Source organism: Colossoma macropomum, unplaced genomic scaffold (assembly GCF_904425465.1).
Source record: "Colossoma macropomum unplaced genomic scaffold, Colossoma_macropomum, whole genome shotgun sequence".
In the NCBI taxonomy this organism is placed as follows: Eukaryota; Metazoa; Chordata; class Actinopteri; order Characiformes; family Serrasalmidae; genus Colossoma; species Colossoma macropomum.
The window spans coordinates 7,830,783-7,854,882 of record NW_023494793.1 but is presented as its reverse complement, the minus strand read 5'-3'; the positions used below and the strand labels follow the sequence as shown (position 1 = coordinate 7,854,882).

The window sequence follows — 24,100 nt, the reverse complement described above, 5'->3', positions numbered from 1 at the left end:
AGGATAAATCATGACAGCATATGATTTCCATGACCTGTTTATGACACAGTAAAATCAGTGTTATGTAGCAAGATTCAAGTTTTACTGTAATTCCATGTATGTGATACTGTGCACGTCTTTGGGCTTTATCTTGTCTCTGAAAGCTCACTGAGACATTGTATCTGTTATATGTTTTACACATTAGAGGTCTGCTACCCAATAAGGCCCGACAGGCAACCATGTTTCAGTTTGTGAAACATGTCTTGGGCTCAGGTATGTCTCCTTACGAGTGATTTTTCCGAGTATTAGACTTGGTTTTATTGAAGATTTATGCCTGTGGAAATTTCCCACACCCACACATTATGTGTGTGTGTTTTCTTTACCTGTCTCTGAGAGGTCTCTGAGAGATGAGCTGAGCGCTGTCCGTTTAAGCCCCTCCCCTGTGGCGTACGTGTCATCCAGGCTGGTTCTGCTCAGAGTTCCATTAACAGCCTCACTCTTCATACCATCTACACCACCACTAACATCTCCACCTATCATACCAGGACGCATCACACCTTTCTGCTTCTCCAGCTCCGCTACAGAGAGAGAGAGAGAGAGAGAGGGAGAAAGAGAGAGATATTATAAATCTATTTTTTCAATATTAGTATCACTAAAGCTGCTGTACATTCATGCATGCATACAATTCCACATTTCCACCAGAGAGGTCTCTAAATCCCCAAAACCTACATAGTGCAGCTTTAAACATTTTTTCAGTGCTCTGACAACAGTTGTTAATTACAGTTCATACCAAGAAAAAGAGAGACAGAGATAAAGAGAGACAGAGTGATTACGTGAGAGGGACAGAGGGAGAGAAAAAAAAGGAAGAAATAAGGAATGAAAGAGTGAGAAAGATAAATATATAGAGAGAAACAGAGAAGTAGATTAGGAGCACGAGAGACCAAGCGAGATACCGAGAGAATGTGAGAAGAAGAAAGAGATGAAATTATTAGTGACAGATCCTATGCATATAAACACTATTCACCGCTGCTTCCTTTTCCTTTGTTATTCACAGCTGCTTGGCTGGTAAATGCAAATGTACAACATCTACTATGCCTGTGCTGTAAAAGTAGCGCACTGGATTTTAGAGACATGAGAAAGTCAAATGAGTAACTCTGAACACTCAGCCTCATTATAAGACCTGGCACACACAACACGCAGCATTAATATCAAGTGCAAATGAGATTTGCCTGCTTTTCTGCAGTGAATGTTAAACAGAAGTTCTTAGCAAAAATGATAAAGAGCGCTTTGATCTTTGATCTAGCTGTGTGTGCAGAAGACGAGAAGCGAACACTCACACTCCACGCGATATTTCTCCATCTCCTGCACCTCAGCGATGCTCTCTCTCAGATCACTGACGAAGCGTGTACGGTCCTGCTGACTTGGAGCTGTGAAGACGATCAGGACCTTACGCTCGCCTCCAGGGATTGCTGAGGTTAACCGGATACCATGAGGGTAATCTGAGGTGGGGGAGAGGGAAAGAGAGAGAGAGGGAGAGAAAAAACAGTTAGAGATGATAAATCATGTTTTGCAGAATGGTACTCCTGTAGAGGTATTTGATGAGGAACTATGATTCATGATTATAAATACATTTTTCATTTGGAAGAAACAAAACAGTATTTGATTGTTAAGGCTTTGACTGCACTCAAATAGCTGGACTGAGGGTCTGTAATATAATTTGAAAGAATCTGAATGGTCAGATGTTTAATTTTACCAAACGTCACAGCCTGGGAGTACATCTTAGCATTATGCAACACTCAATAACAATAACAACACACACACAGCTAAGTCTACAGTGTTCATTATTCATCTTATTTTACTCAATCACAGTTATCTTATTTTTTCTTTTCACCTTTTTACTCTTATTTTATTTTTTAAAACTTACTGATCATAGTTTTAGTCTTTTGATAAGGATGTCCCTTAAAATGTACTGCATTATTAGTGATTAAACCCAGTGTGGGAAAGTGATCACACACAACCACTAGCTTACTGCCATCATAATATTGAAAACTGCATAGCGGAGCTAATGCTAAAATATAAAATATCCCATTTGGCTTTCTGCCAGTGACAGATACTGCTCTGGACACCATGTAAGTCTGTGATTAGATCATTTAAATAAAGTAGAAATAAAAAAATATATATTTTCATTTTGTTATTTTCATCATCAACAAGTTAAAATTGCATTAATATCGTCATTGACTTTACATCTTTTTGCCATTATCGATGAAAAAAACTTCATTCATCAGAGTTTCACAAATTTGACAATAATTCCACAGCAAATTACATTCTGACTGTAGTAAAAGCAATGCTGTTGACCATGCAGTAATGTAAAAACAAAAGATGAAGATGATTGCAGATGAAAATACTCTGAACTAAGACTCAACCAATATAAAACTTTTGTGACCGTTACTGATCTTAAGGAGCTAAAACTTCCGATAACCAATAATATAGGCCAAAATAATTTGATATGGTCAAAAATGCAATGTAAAGTAACTTAAATAATTTTAGTCAGTTCAACTGACTGATACGATTGTCTACTGTGAATTGTGAAATATGAGGGGAGGAGTTTCCCAGAATTCTTAGCAGTTTTATTGGTTGATCTTATTTTACAGACAGTCCTCATCTGAGAATTTTTTTGCATTATGTTATCCACATTCTAAATCATCCCTGTCCAAAAAAACATGCATCTCCAAAATAGCAACTTTACAGGAGAAGTCAAAAACATTTAATGTAAGATAATATAAAGGGATTTTATTCCAAGTAATTTTGGAGAACTCTTATTGGTCCTTTCATCATGAAATTGTCATACAATGAAAAGGACGGCTGCTATGCCCAAATTATGCAGAAAACTACAGGAGAAACCTATTTTTTGGAAAGTGATGAAAAGTAGATTTAGATGCATTTATATATTTTTCTTATTTCTATGGTGCGATCAAATTTAGTATTAAAGGAATGGCTTAGCAGCCTTAAACTGGCCTCCAATCTGTACTGTAATTTAGTGCCTGTGATGAAAACACAAAACTAATGTTTTCATGTGGTACAAAATGCACAGTGCAGTGAACTAACAGACCATAAAATTACAACATATGATGAACTGGATCTCTTTTTCACTCGTCTGTCATCAGCGAATGTACACGGCAGGACGAGAGAGAGCGGCTAAATGTCACAGCAGAGCACTGAGCCAGAACGGAGTGGTAGTATAAATAAAGAAGGAGGGACAGATGGAGAGACAGATGGAGGGACGAATATACTTACAGGAGTTTTGGAACATGTGAACCTGCATCTCCACCAGGGGAAAGGACTGTCTGAAACTGTACGTCACTGACGTCTTCTTCTTCTGGAAGATCTTCGTGACCTACACACACAAAGGCAGTGTAGGTGTGTGTCTGTGTGTGTGGTGATACTTAAAGAGGGCTGTGTATGTATGTGTGTATTAGTTTCAGTGGTAGGGCTTTTCTGACAGAAGAGTATGTGTATTAACTGGTATGGTGTTGATGATTACACAGACTATATGATCTTATACACTGACATATCTACAACATTCAAAGGGGCTCAACTTAGGGAGAACACTGGCCACTTTATTAGAAACAGCTATCTTGTAGGTGTACCTTACCAGTGTATAGATAGAGACTGTAGCTTATCTGACACAGAGTTGTGTTAGCCACCATCTAGCCCTTAGTTTTTGACCCTAGAGCCGCTCTTGGCTGACCCCAGCACTGCCATATTGCCTAATATAAACACATTCCCATGCCACTAACACAGTGGCCCTTTAGAGCTACTGTCCTGCAGAGCCTAGGTTAATCACAACTTGCCACACCGGCTTCAGCTAATTGACGACTTCCCAAGTCCCTGATTGGCTGGATCAGATGTATTAGAGTTAAGTAAGGGGCGGGTCAGCTTATTGGATACAGGTTGGAACTAAACTCTGCAGAAAAGTAGCTCTCCAGGACCAGAGTTGGAGACCACTGCACTAATATGTCAATGTCACTGCTGTGTTGAGGATGTTCCAACACAGAGCAATGTTACAGTTAATTCACACTGTAATGTATATTACTATAGTGCATCGCTTTCTTAGTATTTCTTCATATCTGGGCTCTAATAGGCTTGTTGTAAAACTTAGGGGCTGATTTGGAGAGAGGCTGCGCTGAGGAAGGCTCTTACCACCAGCAGGTCATTAAAGAGGAACACCTCTCTCTGATGAACCCCACTCCGCTGGGGCCGGTTAGGGTCAGGAACCTCGTACAGCTGGCAACAACAGACCAGCCTGCGGTGGGGCAGGGAGAGCACCTGTACACACAGATTTACACACACATATAGTCATGGCTCCGATATTGAACACTCTGTACCAAAAAAGGTGATTTAACTTAAAAAAGTAAGCAACCGGGCTGCCTTAAAATTCTGAGTTCACACAATAAATCAACAGCATTTTTTTTATTGTCCAAGACTAATTTTTTACTTGCATTTGTGAGATCCAGTCAAATCCCCCACTCTCACTTTCTATAGCATACTAAACTATATTTAGAATAACAGATTACTAAAATGTAATGATCTTATACCTACCCTGCGCTAACAGAGACTATGCCATGACTATGAAACTGTTTAAAAAAAAAAAAAAAGAAAAAAGAGCTGAATTTTTTTTTGGGGTGAGTCAGATTTACAGTCACTTGCCCTTCACTGCACTTACATAACGCTGATGTGTTACATCTAAGGCATGTATACTTATTTATCTGACATGATTCATCAAATGTCATGCCTTCATACTAACCTCTTATCTTACATTTTCCATTGAGCATTTTTCTTTTTGCCCAATAACTCAAAATTTTAAGGCAGCCTGGTTATTCACTTTGTAAAGTTAAAATAACTAATCTTTTTTACATTGCAAAAGGGATTACTAGTGCATAAACGGCCACAAATCGGCTGAAAATAAAAAACATATATGAGCATGCTGTTCTTTATAGAGATGCTTTTATTTAGATATGCAAGTTTTCTATTATTTTCCCGATTTGTATCCCCACTTACAGGTTTTTTGCCCACTATCACTCTCTCCACAGCCTGCACTTGAGATACGTGATCATCGTTGGTCCTCAGCTCCCACTTCTGTATGCGCTGGTAGATTCCTACCAACAGGTCCCTTGGAATATCCTGCCCATTGTCTACTCCTACCACACACAAACAGACAGAGAGAGAGAGGGTAAGGTTAAGGAGACAATGAAGATAATAGTGTGGTCATAAATAATAGTTTGGAAACAATGTGTCTCAGTCAATAAACCATTTTTTCACAATAGTAGCACTCTGAACAATTCAAATCAGCAAACAACAATCACCTCTTAAGTTCTTGATGAAGTCATCGAGCTTCATCTTCCTCTCAGGTTTGACGTTAGGGCTGTACATGTCTGTGTTGAGGAGGATGATAGCGAAGGCCAGGATGAAGATGGTGTCAGGGTTCTGGAACTGCCGTACCAGCGCAGGATTACACACACAGTACCTCTGACTGAGGAAGAGAGAGAGCGGGAGAGTGAATGATACACATCCTTTACCCTAACAATTACAAGCATTCAGGTGCTAACAGGATAGGGCGACAGTAAGAAAGGCAAGCAGATGATGATCCGAGTTTACCTGAAGGCCTCCACAAGCCTCTCCACTTTCTGCGCCTCTCCTTGGACCTTAATCTGAGCCTGGAACTTACGCAGAGCATCGTCCAGATCCATGCCGGAGAAATCCATCTCATCCAGCACACAGCTGAGAAATACGGAAAATGTATTATGAAGTTATAGACTTCACTGAAGTTGAATGAAACGCAATATGCTGCGTTAAACTTGACTCAGAAGTGGGAAGTCAGAGCTCAGAATTGTGGCATTTTCAACCTCTGTGTGTTCAAGTTACAAATTCTGTGCGTTCAAGCTAACAAATCAAAAAAACACGGACACTTCCGTTAAAACAAGTACTGTTATTAACAAGCTAGCTGGCTATGAGTGACAGCTTTAATGTTCATGATGTACCTTCTCAAAATAGCGAACTTTATGGTCAATGTTACAGTTTAACCAGCTACTGTGTGTTGACTGATCTAAAGCAAATATCATTTAAAAGTAGAGAAGTGGTGCTTTATTACTGTTGACAGTGTGAGCAGTCATGTTAGTCTGACATTGTAAGATAAACCTAGAATTGAGAACACCATCCTGATGTTCTGAGTAGGAATTCCCAGTTGAGGGGTCATGTTATTAGATTTTTCATAGTGGGAGATGGGAAATTCTGAGTTTGAGCTTCAGTCAATTCTGCTGGCAAAATTTTGTAGTTCTTACTGTTCATGAAGACACAGCACACTGTATAGAGTATTACAGCTCATACTGTAACCCTCCTCCAGCACCTGCTACCTCCCTGCATCTACAGCTCTAAAGCCTGCACACTAACTACTGCCTGCCTGTCCTGAGGCTAGCTATCAACCTTAGTATGACCCTGTCCGAACTGGCAGGGCTCCAGAGCTCCACATGAACATGGCAGCACTCACTCCAGTACGTCTTTATTGAACTGCTTCTGCCGGTTGCCCAGGAACTCCCCGATCATCTGCCGGCTCAGGCCTTTCCTCTCCAGGATAAAGCGCGCGATGCCCACCGGGGTGTCAGACACAAAACCCCTCTCTATCAGGTACTGGATGCCCTTCTCTGGCTTCCTGTGTGTGAGAGAGAGAGAGAGAGAGAGAGAGAGAGAGAGAGAGGGCTATTTGTTTTGCCATGATGTGGTTGTAGATCAATCACCTTCACTCTAGCTATACACTCCTGCCACTGTAATATTACTAAACTGAATTGCAGGGCTCACACCGAATTGAATTGAACGCCTGAGGGCACAAACACAGCCAGCTGGGTTTGTATATTTGTATCGTATTTCATGTAGCCTTAGCTCTTATCCCATCTCTTTCTGTCTATCTCTCCATTTAGCCTCAGACGGCCTGTTTTTTTATTGCTACTTTTTTTTCAACCGTTTTTCATCTCCAAATGCTGCTAACCCTTCAGAGGTATTCCCTTACTGAAGCACTCTGAGCATCTGTAAGACCAGCAATTTCATTAAAAATACAAAATTACTTAATCCTTCATAATATATCAGTTGTTATTCAGTGAAATATTAAACAGGATGTATTACTACAGCTGTTGGTTGTTCCTAGCCAATACTTAATACATCAATGTAATTTTGCTGAAGAGACTAATACAGAAATTATAGTGGATGTAATTTATAACCAGGGGCTGACAGTGGAATAGCAGTGATGCTATACACACAAACCGCCTGAAATTCTGTAGGAAGATCATTCCATTGAAGGGGCTAAAGGTATCAAATGGGCAAAAAAATGGCTGATATGCTTCCGGGGCTATACAATGCACCAATGCACAAAAGTAAAGAATGACAAATTCTAGTCATTTTGTAAGCTTTTTAAATGCATTTTTGTCATAATCTTAAATGCTGAGCCTATATAAAAATCTAGTAGTGAGCACTTGATGTAAGGCATTTGCAAAATGGAGGAACTTAATGCACAATTTCTACTGTTTGCAGAGGTTAAAGGGGAAATTTCTGCATAATTCAGTCGTTTAGATGTAAATAAAATTATTCAAATTATTCTGATGTGAAATGGTTCATTGCAGAAACTTATCTCAGATTTCTTTACAGTGGTAGTGACAGGAACCAGAGGTTGCAATGTCAACAACACAGATATGGACATTTTATTTACTACCCAAAACCACCAGACACCACTGTGTCTTCTGACTATTTTGCATGCACCCTCCACCACGTGCTTTAAAAAAATAAATTTTAGCCCAGTACCTTATTATAACTCTTGTAAAACAATGTCTCAGACATCAGGCAATGTGTTTGTTTGCATTTTTATTTAATAACTTTCTGTGGCGTAGCTTTTAGAGGCATTAAACTCTTCAGACATCTGGTTCCTATTACTGCCACTACGAAAAATTCTTGGCAAGTAAGATTCTGTACGTTTCTCTAGAACAGAGCATTTCAGATCAAACCACTCTTTTAATTGTGCAGAGATAAAAAAGATCTTTGGAATACCCCTTTGACATATTGGGGAACAAAAACACAAAATATAAAATGTGCCATAACTTTAGCCACATTTTATGTTTTATTCTCAGCAAATAAAAAGTAATGGTGCATTAAAATGTGTAGAAGTTTGATCTCTATAGAGGATATGTACTTATTTTCACTTAAAAAATCATTAAAAAACATGTAACTTGACCAGAATCACCCAAGCTTTTGCACACAACTGTAGTGTCCGGCCCTTACTTGTTGAAGAGGTTAAGGCCGATGCGGTACTGCCTTCTTTGCACCACATCGTTGTTAAAGGCGGGTGAGTCCCAGCTGTGGCGGCTCTCCCGCTGGTAGGTCTGCTTGCCCAGTGTGGGCAGCGGCTCCCTCAAGCTGTCCCGGGATGAGGACCCCGAGCTGCAGTTGATAGTTTCATTGGAGTTGGTGGTGGAGTTTAGTGAGTCATTGTCACCGTCTGACTGCTCCATGCCTGTAGAGGGCAGGGGCGCGGACGAGGCAGAGGAGAGTGGGGTAAGTGGGGGTGGCTGGGTGGGCGAGGGTGAGCCTGGGTCTGGGTAGTGGGGTCCTGGGTGGTGGTGCAAGTGGGGGGGCAGGGGGTGGTGGTGGTGGTGGTGGTGGTGGAGTGGGTGATGCTGGAGTGCATGGTGTGGGTGCTGGTGGTGCAGCAGGATGGCGTGGTGCGGGAGCTGTGTGGGCAGGGGGGATGGCACGGGACGGCCCATAGGACGGGTTTGACCTTGGGCAGTGCAGGCGCTGGCTGAGCGGACGGCTGGGTTGTGTTTGAGTGTTCCTTGTGGCGAACCTGAACTTCCACCACCTCCTCCGACTCCTCCTCCTCCTACTCCTCCTCCTGGCTCCTGCTCATACATCAGCTGCCTGCTGAGCGAGCCTCTATCTGAGCGGTCACTCATGTCCACTGAGCTGTCGCTGGGTGGCTCAATGGTCAGCACAGGCAGGTGTGGCCCGCGCAGGCGATAGTCACGGCACTCAGTGCAGGGCGTGCTGCGCCGGCTATTGTTGCTGCCACCACCCTCCGTGTCCCGGCTGTCCTCGCGGCCCCCTGCGCCCCCTCCAACTCCCCAGTACTCCGTGTCTGTGCTGCTGGGTGCACGCTCGATGGACAGAGGCGACGAAGGCACGCCGTCATCCATGTAGAGCGTCACATCACTGTAGGATGTGGCCGTGCTGTCCTCATGCATGCCCCCCAGCATGGTGGGTCCACCTCGCTCAGACTCGCCCATACCCCCGCCACGACGGGACTGGGGCTTGCTGCTCCACACACACTCACTGAAGTCCTCTGCCTCACCCGCACCGTCACCACTGCCTTCCTGAGAGTCGCCTCGGCCTGACCGGCAAGTCAGGGTATCATCCATGGAGTCTGCGAGGGATGTGACCTGAGGGATGAACACATACGCAAACACACAGGTAAGGCAGTGTGTCTATGTCTTGGTCCTGGAGTAGTCCTGTAGGCTTGAGCCGACTGACTACATTATCGATGGTTTCCATCTACCGCAACTGTCAATCAAGTTGGATGACTGGATGACTGATTATTTATTATTTTAAGAAGAAGCAATTTATAGGCTGTAAACATGTGATATATTAAACCTATATCAAAAACCACCAAAGCATATTACCAGACACCATCCCGCACCAACCCCACACCCCCCATCCCACCTTCAACCATCACCCACGAAACCAAAACTCAGCAAATAAATAGCAACTGTGCACTGAAACTATAGAAAAACGCCTTATTTGTGTCCTCTGAAGGGGATGTGTTAGCTCAACAAAACATGTCATTTCACTGTGGATGTTCAAACTTTACACATGACTGTATATATGATAAATATATTTCTATAATTCTGATCACAAATTCTTAATTCTGGCCACAAGATTCATTGGCATGGTGGCCCTAGAGGCCAGTGCAATTTTTTTAAATCTTTCTAGCCGTGTCACTAGCAACACTTTCATTTTATATTACTTCCAGAAATTCTGTTGAAAGTGCAGATACTCTTTTGACTAGTATCACATTTGTACTTGTAAGTAGAAGAGGAAATATGTTATTAATCTTAAACAGTTGATGTGTGTTGCAGACACTGAAACAAATGGATAAAAGCAGAAAGTGCAGACTCTAGTCTGTCCACAGAAACTGAACGTAAATGTAATCTTGGTGTAGTGTCTGAGCCTGCTAACTTCTTTATCCTTTTGTCCGTTTAGTACTTAGGCTGTAAAGGCACTCCCATTTAACTCTGCATCTTATTTTTCAAAGAATCACTATTCAGTCATGGTCCTTCCCTGTTTTACTTTGTTTGTTCTATTATTTTTGAATACTATTAAGGTTTCATTCAGACACAAATACACTTCTTTATTTGTTGTCAGTTTTTATCTGGCATACTTTTCTAGTTTGTGCATTATCATTCAGAGAGAGCATGTCTGAGCTTAGATAAACAACAGCTACCTGTGCATAATAAATAATACACTAGATTAGAGTGTTAAAATGTTTTGTTTAATGTGTTATTTAACATGCTGATACATTTTTATTGTTTTTGCTGTAATTTCACGGCATTGGAGCGGCACAATTGTTTAATCATCAGAAGCCCTCTGCTGTCAGAAGGCTGAGAGGCAGAAGCCCACACAATGCCCCTCCCAGGCTGTGGGCACTGTGTGATAGTGGGAGTCGTTGCCTGAGGGTGGGAATTAGCTATGACTAAATTGGAGGGATTGTTTTTTTTTTTTTGAGCAAGCTCAACTTAAACAGTATGTAGACTTCGGTGCAGTATGCTGCAAAAAATGGTATCAAAAAATATCTAATTTCTGATTTTAAGAATATATATAGTTAGAAAATAAATAAAAAAGAATAATATTATTCTTACAGCAATCTTAACATGAGAAACATTAAATATATTGACTGGATTTAAGATAATTTCACTTGCCCAGATACCATTTTTTGCAGTGTACTAAATAAAGGTAAGTTGGGAGAACCTCTGACTAACCTAAGCTGAGAAAATTTAAAATAGCCTTGCAAAAGCTTGACTTAAAATTTCAAACTGGACTGACTTTTATTTTTTACAGTGTACAGTATTACACCAGCAGCACACTTAACTCTTACTAACCCTGACTCTAAGCTTTTACTTTGTAATTAAACTGAATTTAGGTTCATCTGTATTACACTAATCCATACCACACACAGTGCTCACTTGTTTGGTGAAGGCATCATCTGCGTGGGAGTACTCCTCGCGGTCAGATGGGCAGTGTGAGGGTGACCCAGCGTCTTGCTCAGTGTCGGTAGTGCCCAGCTGGCTGGCCATGCCCAGGGCAGAGGAGTGGTGAGAGGTATAGCGCTGCTGCTGCTGCTGCTGTTGTTGTTGGGGGGTCTGAGACTGCACCTGAAGAACCGATATGGAAGACACTATAGCAGTTCGTTCTTCTTTGCATCATCTTCACTACTTATACTTGTCCCAGTCAGTGGTTGTGTTAATTTACAATGATAAAAGTAAGAACACGCAGTTTTGGGCAGAAATGGCTTCTATACGCTAAAAAAATTAGGCTGGTGACACTTTTTAATGTCAGTAAGAAACTATTACTACTATACTATGCTAAGCAGAACAACAGGATGTCACTAGAAGCAGAAAGCATGTAGCTGCATTTTGAATGAGTTCCCCCTTTACTACTAGCTGTCTAAGTAAAGACCCTGTCCATGGTGCTGAATGGATTACCAAGCCTGAGGGGCCAGATGTGCTAAGCCTTTTGTGCCAAATAGGATGCCTGAATAAGCATATATATGTACAGTAACGCAATGTATTATGCACAGTTACGTATGTGATTATTTGTTTATTATGTAAAAAGATGCGCAATAATTATGTACAAAACTGGAGTCCAACCTAAATATGCAGGAAACCACAAAATGCGTTTCTCTTCCTCATAGATACGCACTTGAGGAAGGGGGGGGGGTTGTGAAAAACATGAGAAGATGCAAAAAAGCATAGACACAGAAGCAGAGCTAATCACATATTCGGTTTGATTTACCGATTTTCTTTGATTAGTGTTTGCTCAACCTATTAAAACCAGTCACAAATTAATGGTAGTGTCTCAAAGGAAGCTTTAAAGGAGAACTGCATTACTCAGTTACTGAGATGAAAGTTTATTGTAGAGAAACTTATTCACTCTAATTTCTTTAAAATGGTGGCGAAAGGAACCAGGGGTCGCAATGTCTACAATGCAAATATAGCCATTTTATTTACTATTCAAAATGTTTTTTTATATGATATAACGTCATACATGCTGTCAATGGTAAAGTCATGGTTAATCTTTGGGTACTAGTTTGCCTTAGAAATATGTTTTATTCCAAAACTGTCTCTCAAAACTATGGTAAAACAATGTCTTAGGCATCAGACAACGTAATCATAACCATTTTGTGTAATTTTGTGGAGCTGTTAGAGGCAGTAAACGCTTAAGACATTTGATTCCTACTACCACTGATGAAGTCTGACAAGGCAAATTTCTTTCAATGGAGAATTTCACTGAATGACTGTTTACATCATAGCCAGTTAATTTTATACTGGTGGCAAACATAGCAGCTTTTGGGAAATATTATTTCAGTATGTCTCAAAGACATTAAAATAATATTTACCAAGAAAATCACTATTTCAGCTCACTATTTCACTCTTCTGGATTTTTTTTTAACCCAGAATAAGATTTTGTAGAACCACACAGACATAATATCACCAATAAGGGGCGTTAATAACTTGCCACACCAAGTTTTTTCTACTGCGCTTGCATCCCTGCAAAATTTCTGACTAATAAACAAACGCATATATGTGAAATCTGGGGCACTTTAGTTGCAGCAGTGTGAAATAAACCGAGCCCAGTGAAAAAAGATATAACATCACAAAACTCTAAACCAGGTGTGAAAACAGTCTAATGCAAATTTCTTTGCTACACACTCTCAGGTGTGCACATCTGGCCCTGGGTGTTCAGAAGATAAGTGAGCTCCAGCACCGCACCTGTGGCTGACGCTCGTCGAACGAGTACTGCATGCGCATATTCGAGAGGATGATGCGACGAGTCATGCGGCTCTCCGAGGCGGAACTGCGCAGCCGCTGGAAGTTCTTATTCATGCGGTACTGCCGGAATGCCGTCTGGATGGTGCGCGCTGCACGTCTGCTCAGGAGGGAACCGCCATATTTCCTCTCCAGCATCTCCACCTGAGAGTGAGAAGAAATGTTCTTCATTCTGAACTCACACATTTTACTTTTAATACACCTACAAACGTCTAACAGCTTTCATCTGTTAACTGAAGGTCTAATTGTACGCAGAAGTCATTGTGACATTGTGCATTAGGCAAAGTGATTCAGCGGCATGAATAATGCTCTGGTGTTTAAATGTTAAAGTGAGACTTTGCAATACCGCAATGAAAATGAATGATCTGTTAATCTCCACATTATGCCATCAGCTGTCCTCTGCCTAACTATTCATGCAAAACACACATCCTGTTACTGTACACACACTCACTGTATTGATTTTCCCACAATGCCTTGCTGCATTTGTTTTACCAATAATCAGAGTTGATGGAAGGAGGTTTGGCGTAATGCCTGAAGGACACACTGTCCATATTACAGGGGGAGATCAGGCAGAAGACAGCAGACATTAACTGCCAGGGCTAAAACTCAGTAAACATGTCAGAAATGCAGTGGTGCTTTATTCTTATAAGCTGTTTAGGCTGGTCGAAACAGCCAATACATATGTACAATACGTAAGTTATTAATTTTTCAGCATGAAAAAAGCAGAAAACTTTTTAAAACTAATAAAATAAAAAAAAAAAACAGAAAATGACACGGAAGCCTCAAACACTAAAGACTAAAAAGGACTACAGAATATAATATCACCCTTCACCTTACAGTTTCTCTTCAGGAGTCATGCTTTCCATTTTACAAAGAAATATGAAGAGATATTTTTCCAGACCTCCAAGGTTAAGTCTTCGAAATGTTGGTTATACTCATGATCAAAGTTATCCCAAACACATTCAATGATGATGAGGTCTGGACTGTGGGGTGGTCAGTCCACTGTTCTGAGAACATGCTGAGCTTGATTTTCTTGGTAACACTTTACTGAAGGACAGTGTTCACAAGACTACACAACACCTACATAAGTCTTTTATGACAACTGACATAAACCTTTACAGTCATATAAGGCAGGGGTGTCCAATCTTATCTGCAAAGGGCTGGTCTGGCTGCAGGTTTTCATTCCAACCAAGCTGGAGCTCACAAGATCAGTTGTTTGAAGACGGACCAATTGATTAAACAAGTAGAATCAGGTGTGCTCCTGCTTGTTTGGAATAAAAACGTGCGGCCACACCAGCCACAGATAGGATTGGACACCCCTGATTTAAGGGGTTAAATACTGTTTTTGGTGGTCTACCAGGTCTTATAGGGTTGTTAGGTGTCCCACTGCCTTTACATCTTTTACAATTTTTTTGAACTTCAGTGTTGGAATCATGTTTCTTCATGTTTTACATTTCATTTCTTTATGCAAGTGGATTATCCTATACTGAACAAAAATATGAATGCAACACTTTTGGTTTTGCTCCCTTTTTGCAGCAGTTGCTACAGGCCATTGGTGGTCACACCACATACTAATGTGGAAAATCTGTTTCACAGCCCTTCACTTAATTCGTTTCAGTAATATATATAGTGTCCAGTATATATATATATATATATATATATATATATATAATATATATATATATATATATAGTCTCCTTAGAAATATCTCATGAAAAATTTTAAAAGATTGACTGAGCATGAAATAAATGGTGGTCTCTGACTGTTGCACTACACTGTAATGATTAATGATAATAACAAAAGCAACATAAGTACATAAGACTTATTCTGTGTAAATCCCTTGACTATTCACAGTTATGTCATTACAGCATCATTTCACCTTCCCCCTGTCTCTCCTACAATGGACTAATTTCCAGTCTATTAGCTCTATGTGATAATCTACAGCACTGGCTGGGACTATTGCTTAATGATTTCCCACTCACACATACGTATTTTTAAACGCTGATTTCTCAGAAGAGCTTTTAAAAATAATGTGAGACTTCTAGATGCTGTTAACAGGCTGTAATATATTCTGCCCTCATTAGAGTAGACTGAACAGCTTGGCAGAGAGCTAACAGGCTAACAGACTCATCCAGTAATATTCAGAGACAGGTTTTAATTTTTGCTCTTAACCGAAAACTACAGCAGGAGGATTTAATGATCTGTTAGTTTAACGCTAGTTTAATTGTATAAACTAGAGCTTGGAATAAATGGCATAAAAGGTGGCATATACCACCACTAGCTTGGTGCTAACATGACACAGGGAACCCCATGGGGCAGTGGTGATCAGATTAATGGCTAATTCTGCACTGGAATTTCAGCTTTTCTATGTTAAACATTGCTATATGATAACCTGCATGGCTGCCACGTGTTTATGATTTAATGACGAATGTTATCTGGTTCTCCATCAAAAAATGAAGAAAAGAAAAATACACCTGCTAGCAAGCACGTCTAAACTGCCTCAAAAATTAATTAAAGCTGCGCTATCACTGCATTATCACTTCTCTGGTGATAATGTGTAATTCCATGCACATGTGGAAAAACATTTCGTAAAGTCGGTTGTGCCTCGCCCCTTCCCCGAGCAAAAGAATCTGATGACTGCAAGTGTGTTGACTGTTTTAAAAAAAAACCTCAAAACTTTAAATCAAAACAATATGTTCTGAGAATGTAAGTGAATGATCTACCACTGTTATCATATCTTTATCAGTATAACTTTGATTTTACCTTTGAGACCTAAACGTCAGACCTTCTTTTTGAGGCCATGTGTGTGATGTTAATACGTAAAGATGTATAACATGGTCTGAAAAACTCCTGCAAAATCCAACCCGCACCTCACTTTAAAATGGTTATTTCAGGCTTTAGATGTTGACGCACAGCAGCGCAAGGTCATCATATTTTAGTGTGTTTTTTCCTTCTGACTCATCAATGCTATTTCTTTGAATTTTAACAAACATCTTACACTGTTTAGCTTTAAAATACATGTAATATTAGGCACTGAAAAAGTATTTAGTTGTCAGTGGGTAGTTTTCAGGGGGCCTTAATACAAAAAAAAAAACAAAACAAAAAAAAACATAGGAGCTAAAAACAAATTGCACGGCTGGTTGCAACTGTTGCCACAGAACATCTGTTGAACAAGCTTTACAAACATGGGCAAAAGTCCTATTTCACCTAATGACTAGGCTGGGGTTTTGCTACATAACATTCATAACACTAAGCATCCAGTTCGACGCTACTAACCTGCAAAGGAAAGCTGCAAAAAACAATTTTGACACCATACTATCCAACAAAAACATTACATCCAGTCCATCCACTGTGACTTCCATATACATACAAAATGAATGCAACTGAAAATAAATAATGCATTTTAATTTCTGGAAAAAATGATCATGTTTCCTTATTCTTTATACAGCTCAACCATATAATCAGCAGTAGATAATAAAAGCAATGTAACAGAAGGTTGGATGTGGAGTGAAGTTACTGTATTAGATTTTATGCCATTAGAATTCCCTGCTTGAATTTGGTTTCATTTTGCATAAAAAAGATTAATGTAATCTTTAGTCACAGTGAGAGGCAGTAAGAATTTTTCAATAAGGATTACAAAAATAACGTCCATTCTGAAAAGCAATACAATGTAGGCATGAGCCACATGACGCTATGTTACCATTTTTGTGATAAATTACATCACAGCATACTTTTCTACTTATATTGTGGGTTTTCTATTTATATTGTTCTATTTATATTGTGGGTGTTTGAATAACTGCAGCAAATCAGATTTTGCTGGAATTTAGTAAGAGTTGGCTAATGTGGCTAAAATGACGACGGGGTGACCGTGGTGGTCCACCCTGGTCGAGCTGGTCTGCTTGGCGTCATGTCGTTCCATTGTGTGAAGTACACTACTGTCACTAAACAGTACCTAACAAAATAACCTAGATAGGATGATGTCACAGTGGACCAGCTCGCAGGGGGACACCACAGTCACCGCCAAGGCAATGTTCTTTTATTGCAAAGTTTTTAATAAACAGCTATCAAAGCAGGTATTGACACATGCTTGTTAAGTGTAAATATAAAGTATATATGATGAAAATGTGTCTATTATGTAATTCTATTAACATATTAGTGATTATTAATCTCTTTCACATACCTTCTTGTCCTGCAGGTCTGTGGAGAGCTCATAGCTGTCTGAGAGCGCTTTGCAGCGCTTGTTCTCCTCCTCTTCCTGCTTGCGCAGAGCCAGGCTGGCGGGTTGGAGGCGAGTGCGCTGGGCCCAGGCCAGGCTGGCTGGGCTTGGGGGGGCCACAGGAGGCCCTTGAGGGCCCGCAGAAGCTCCACTGGGCTTTCCGTAGCGCTCAGAAGCTCCCAGGTACGGGCCCTGACTGCAGGAGCTGTCTGAGAAACTGCCCGTATCCCCACACTGAGGATCACCCTCCACACTGAGAGAGAGAGAAGATGTAGAACATATAAGGTCGGTAGTTATTGTAGGTCTCCTATGGCATTTACACCTTAAAATGTTTCTTCTTCTACTTTGTTACATTGTTTCTCAGTCCACTGAAACTAGCAAAATTCTGTTAGAAATTAGGTGTGGTGACAGTGTCCCTTCCACCTAGCTCTTGTCATACTCACTGTTCCATTGGCTGAAACCACCCAGGTGGTTACTTAAGCTGTTTACATGAACATAATAGACTGAAAAATATTATTTAATCACTATTAAGAAAGTGCTAAGCCTATTGCATAAGCTTGCCATCAGACATTAGTTACTTTGGGCAAGGCACAGGTAGAGTAAAAAAAAGTTAGGGTTAGTTACACAGACAGTTTAAGACCAAAGATATTTCCACAAAGTAATAGCCGACATGTAGCAAAACTCAGAATGAATCAGGTTACTGGAGGACCATTTGGTAAAGTTACAGTTGTTGAAAAACAGTTAGCTAAACAGACAGCTTCTGTCTGCAAGTCTTTTAGCTATATTACTAGGTCTGTCACAATCATTACGTAATGGCCTAATCTAAATGATTGGAGATGATCGCAATTACTTGAGACGGTCGCAATTAGGTTTAAGATGACTGCAATCATTTTCCACAGTTAATTAGATTTCACAGGCATATTATGCCACAACAAGCGTAATGTGATTTGGAAGGCACATAAATATAATTTTGAAGTTTATTTGTTCACTGTTTAGCAAACTCTAACATTTTTTAGCATGTGTGCTAAACTTTTTGCTTCTATTTTTACTACCAATAAAAATGTGAGCTTTGTTTGACACTACACTGTGAAACTGTAGACATTCGTGCAAGTGTGTGTAACAGTGTAGTGTATCGTTTCCCCAGTACAATCAGTGTCATCTACTAGGTAAACAGAGCTAGTAAGCAAGGTGGGTAATCAGCCAATTAGGCCACTTTAGGCTTCTTTAATAGCTAACTGAACAAGAACATACAATTAAATCATTTATAACATTTATTTATTTCAATTCATTGTCAGCTTAAACGTCATGATATTAGATATTACACAAAACGTCTGCCACTGTCCCTGCCATGAGTGAGAAACACTAAAAGCTAAACAGCTCGGTTGTTTGCTACTAACACTATGAAATAAAGCCTTAAAAATAAAATAAACTAAGATATTAAATAAGCTGTAGTTGCAGAGTGAGGCTATCACTGCAGCAGCTAAACAGTTTCCAATGGCATAATCAGATGACGTCAGGGTGGACCAGGTCGGCAGGTGGGACCAGATTCTAAATATTCAAGTGATACTACATTTGTGTTTGTATGTAAAATAGAAATTATTTTATTTTTATTTGAACTTAATGCAACAATGTTGTATGTAATGTAACACTGTATTTACATCCAAACAAACAGAAAAAACTGTCAAATGAATGTAATTGCTACAAAGCTCATTATGTAAATAATTATGATGATGTAATTACATACAAAATAGCACAACAACAACAAAGTCTTGACAACTAAGGTATAAACTATATAAACTGGGGTTGTCACAATCATGAAATTATAGCTAACGATTAACTGTGATTTAAACAATTGCGATGTACAAGCCTAAAATGGCCAAACAGGCCAGTCAGCCATCTTGCTTTCTAGCAGTGTTTAGTTAGTAGCTAATACTGGTTGTGCTGTCGAAATAATATATTACATTTCTATCTGTAGTTACACAGAATCATGCATAGAGTCGAGCAAAGCTGGAATTTTTTGAGAACGAAAATATAGGCCAAAAAACTCACTCCACTAGCATATATGCTAAAAACATTAGTATCAGCTACACAGCCAAGAAATAAACATTGCTAGCACTGCCCACTTAACATGTTAGAGCACCAACTTTTTCCCCATGATTTGTCTTAATAAATATATTTACTATTTTATTTAGATTATGTGCCTCAACTCAACGCACTCAATTGAAATCAAATGACTTTTACTGCAGCCAGCTTTTATTACAGTCAGCTTAAATAACTGCGACCATCAAAAATTATTAGGCGATTATGTAATAACTGTAACAGGCCCTAGCATAAACAAAGCCTTAAACAGTGGTTTGGATCTGAACTGGCCAATAGGAGTAGAAACAAAAACAGATCCAGAGAAATAACACAAGGTCATCAGCTTGTTGCCATGTTGTCAACAAGACGAGACCAAAACAAGTCCACACTGCTAACGCTGAAGACACAGTGTGTAAACAACAAAATTAGCATTCCAACACAACATTAACCCTGCAAATGTCCATATGTGGCCCATCCAGGGCCTAGCCATCTGGCCTCAATACAGAGCAGCAGAGAAACCTGAGGAACTAGAGGAGAATGGGAGGAGCGTGAAAGAGGAGCACAGGGAGGACAAGGAGGATTGAGAAAGAGTAAGAGAGTGAGAAAGAGGGTGGGAGGAGTACAGAAGAAGAGAGAAGGGAAAAAAAAATAGAGCATGTGTGCCACTCTGTCATGTGAGAGAAGCCAGGCACCATGGGTAGCGACAGCTTTGCAGCTTTGAGTCACCCGACGATGAGTCAGAGAAAAAGAAAGCATGCAGAGAGAGAGAGAGAGAGAGAGAAAGAGAGAGAGAGAGAGAGATACTGTGGATGGAGTACAAAGAACCAGTGAAGAGCCAAACTGCTGCACCTTCTCTGCTTTCTGCATTAGGTGCAGTAATACAGTATGAATGATTCATTACTGAACACTCAACCTGCTATAAAGATATTCTTTATAAATCAGTTATTCTCACATTGTAAACAAAATTTAGCTACTTCCATGCAACGCATTGTTAGTATACTTAAAAAGAGGTCAGTGTACGTCTCAGCATCACTAGAGGCTGGCTTCATGCAGTGGACCAGTCACAGTCAGGTGGCGGTTCAGAGTTCTGTTAAACCGGCAGCGCACACCACGCCATACGAACATATATGAACCACTGTGACGTTTTTGGCCAAAAAGGCATTGTTTACTTTGAAACATTGTGTACTGCTGGCTAATATCACAAGAATGTAGGAATCTTAAGTGCAAAAACATTTGTTCAACCAATGCTATTGGCTAAAAAACACTGGCTAAAAAACATTAACCCACATTACTGTATATTCCAGGCAGGTCATCACATTTTTAGATTGGGATCACACTGCTGTATTTTAGGCTTGTGTAAAAAATACTGTTACATTAAAAAAAAAACTCATTTCACCACATGCGCTTGTAGATGTTGTACTGAACCTCTCACATTTCTTTATGACACCAACAAATCCAATGATATATATATATATATATATATATATATATATATATATATATATTTATGCATTTCTTTAAAACAAATCAAATATACAATTATCACCAGCACAAATACTGTTTACCATACAGTTTATACAAATAATCTGTGAATGCTGTATCATAATTAGGTATGAAGTCATTGTGCTAAATCACCAGTTGCCTCTTATTTTCTATGTAGCACTTTGTTTGATTCATATATTGACTATGAACAATTTAAAAAGCTAGTTTGGCCCCTTTAAAGAGCAAATAATGTTGTTTATATTGCAAGTTTGCCAAATAAATGTGTTCATTTATCCCACACAGTGTGAGCTTCAGGTTAAAAAAAGGCAAAAAAAGGCCAATTTGGCTGTAAAGAAATTAGAATCAGAATCAGAATCATACAAATTCACAATCGGTGCGTCCCTGCTATCTTCATGCACTTTTACACAGCTATATAGGACAGTCACCATTATATTAAAACAGATGACTGTCTTATCCCTGTTAGCTGTACTCACAGATACAGACAGAAACGTGGAGTGAGTTTGGTTTAAATGTTCTATGATTCCACTCTAACTGTAAACTCACAATGCTACTGTCAGTACTTCCTTTGTTTCTTCCTCTGTCTCCAATCTTTCATACTCACATGTAGGCTCTGGCTCTACGAGGGAGTTTCCTCTTCCGGTGGAACCACATGGCTGAGGACACACATACACGCACACAGTCTGAGCTACCTCTATGGCTCAGCATGCACAGACAGGCCTGATCGTTCCTGGTAGATAGCACAGGTTTTAATGCGTTCTTCAGCCATTCTTTGAATAGGAGGATCACGCTGGAAGAGATGACGCTCCCTGTCAACTAGTGCAGTATGAACGTTCTGCGGTTTAACAGCAGCTTCAACACTCAAAGCACTAGTAATGCACAAGCATCTCAGCACAACCATCCATTCCACTCCCTCTCTCTCTCTCAGTGCAACAAGTGTCTCTTCACAACACGCGGCTGGTAACCACCAACATATCAGCGCAGCATTAGCAACCACACAATGCACCCAGCAGTGACAACAAACACTGCATTAAAACAAGCAGCCTGTCTGAAAGGAATGTGCAAAAACTTCTAGAGACTGACGTCTTCTGCTATATTTACACTTCCTCTATGACTACATCTCTAAAGCTGCATTTGAAACCACTCCCTACTACGGAAATAGTGCACTAGATAATGTGTCAGATATGTTGAAGTGTTGTTTGAGTTGTCAATGCTGAATCTTTTGATCATTCATTTCAAGCCAGTTTCCAATATAATAAACACTGTGTAGTGAATGAGTTATTGAGTAAATCATTTCAAACACAGTGTAATTGTGCTGAATTACTACAGGCCTGCACAGGGGTAACATGCAAGCCCCTCTGCACCTCTCTCACTCAATCAAAAAGCAAAAGAAAATTACTAAAAACTTCACCTTAACTTCAAAAAACAGTGTGACCAAAGATGCAGAGTGCAGAATGCATGTCTGAATGTTGATTATGATGATTCCAGATAGCAGACAGTTTTGGGCCAATTCTCGCTCTGCTACGTGAGTGCTGCTTGACCACAGGGCAGATGTTAGATACATAGGCCAAAATAGGGCCAGACGCCGGACAACTTTATATGGTTTTGCCTCATGTCTATATTTGTGGGCCGGTTCTGGCATGAATGTTGCGGACTAACAGTCTAGTTGGGCCAGATTCGGGCCACGTCCATTAATTCTACTAACTTTACAGTGTGCAGATTAGATCTGGGCTAAGGACCCAGCTGCATACTGGGCCAGAACAAAGCCAAGTACATGGCCCACAGGTGGGCCAAACACATTATGCTAACTGGGATGTGTGTGTTATTTTTGATCTCTGAGTATGCGTTAGAGTTAATTAATGGATCTCTGCTTAACTGCAGGGAAAGGAAAAGCAACTCAACCAAGTAAAAAAAACAATTTTGGATAAAATTAGTTTAGTGCTGAATGTAGTCAAGAGTTACTATTTAGATGACAGCACTGGAGGTTAAATCTGAAAACATTATATTATCCAAAAATAGCCAAGAGAAATCAGTAGGTTTTCATGTTGGTTAAGTAACGGAAGTTGCCTCCGCAGAGCTAATAGGGCTAACACTAGCCAGTACAGTGCTAGATGCTGATGAGAACTCACTGTCTTCTACACAAGGTCTTTTCTCTTTAGTGGACGATGTTCAAACATATTAGTTTGTCAGAGAAAATCTATTTCCACTGTTTCTGGACCTAGCTAATACCAGCTAGAGTAGCTAGACTAGTTAGCAATAAGCCAGAGAGTTAGAGCCAGAGCCAGTCACACTATCTCTGCCCTCTCTGTCACGTCCTTAACAACGTGCTTAGATTCAGGCACTCGTGTTTTGTAGTAGAATAGTATAATATACTTACTGGCATATTTTACAGGCCTGTTAAAACATAAACTCTGCATTTCCCTGAATTATTAGCCTGTTTATTAGGCTTAGAAAATTCGTATTATGCACAATATATATTAGATAATATGGCCTTAATTCATATAACCAAAGTCTTCAGAGTGGAGCAACACTGTATGACATCCTGTCACAGAAGACTAGACTCCTATCTTTTTGACTGTGAAGAGACCTATAAACCTGAGAGTAAAACCACATTAATGTTTCAAAAACAGATTTGAAATCATTCTTAAAATCTGACAAAAATCAGATAAATAGTTTGTAACATTTGCTCTAATAACAAACATCTTGTTCTGGCTAGCGCATGTGCAGACCTCCACAAGCTTGTGGCTTTTTACGACTGGCCATTTTTACTGAAGGTCAGGGCTTCCCCCATAAACAGACACTATGTTAAACTTAAACAAAAAAATATTTTCTGCTTTATTTTTTTCCAATATGTTAAATTCAGCAACATAAACAGTAACTGTGCATTAAAATGTGCAGAAGTGTGCTCTCTGTAGAGGATGTGTTACTTTATCAACAAACATTTGCATACAGCTGCATAGTATTTCCAATTTTTATGCCCATCTTTTTCACAAATTTTTTGAAATACTGAGCAAAATTACGTTCTGGTGAATAGTTTGTGATATTTAAATCCACACAGTGTAAGTTATTATTGCATATAAAGTAACATAAATATTAAAACAGCAAGTGATTCCAAACTTTTGAATGCTAGTGAATGTATAACCAATAAAACAAGAGCAGCTGCAATCTCTCCTACCAGTAACAGGTG

At 39.8% G+C, this 24,100-nt stretch overlaps 1 protein-coding gene across 1 annotated transcript in view; it reads right to left on the bottom strand.

Annotated features, from left to right (window-relative positions):
* Nucleotides 1-24,100, bottom strand: part of LOC118814035 (IQ motif and SEC7 domain-containing protein 1-like) — a 54,332-nt gene that overhangs the window by 4,975 nt on the left and 25,257 nt on the right. The window contains exons 2-15 of the mRNA XM_036579703.1: nt 17,299-17,587; nt 13,062-13,262; nt 11,256-11,444; nt 8,917-9,455; nt 8,833-8,868; nt 8,299-8,652; nt 6,524-6,685; nt 5,635-5,757; nt 5,343-5,509; nt 5,038-5,177; nt 4,180-4,305; nt 3,274-3,373; nt 1,317-1,478; nt 363-557 (exon numbers count right to left, since the gene is read on the bottom strand). Of these exons, the coding sequence (XP_036435596.1) occupies nt 363-557; nt 1,317-1,478; nt 3,274-3,373; nt 4,180-4,305; nt 5,038-5,177; nt 5,343-5,509; nt 5,635-5,757; nt 6,524-6,685; nt 8,299-8,652; nt 8,833-8,868; nt 8,917-9,455; nt 11,256-11,444; nt 13,062-13,262; nt 17,299-17,587 (2,783 nt within the window). The remainder of the gene's footprint in view (nt 1-362; nt 558-1,316; nt 1,479-3,273; nt 3,374-4,179; nt 4,306-5,037; nt 5,178-5,342; nt 5,510-5,634; nt 5,758-6,523; nt 6,686-8,298; nt 8,653-8,832; nt 8,869-8,916; nt 9,456-11,255; nt 11,445-13,061; nt 13,263-17,298; nt 17,588-24,100) is intronic.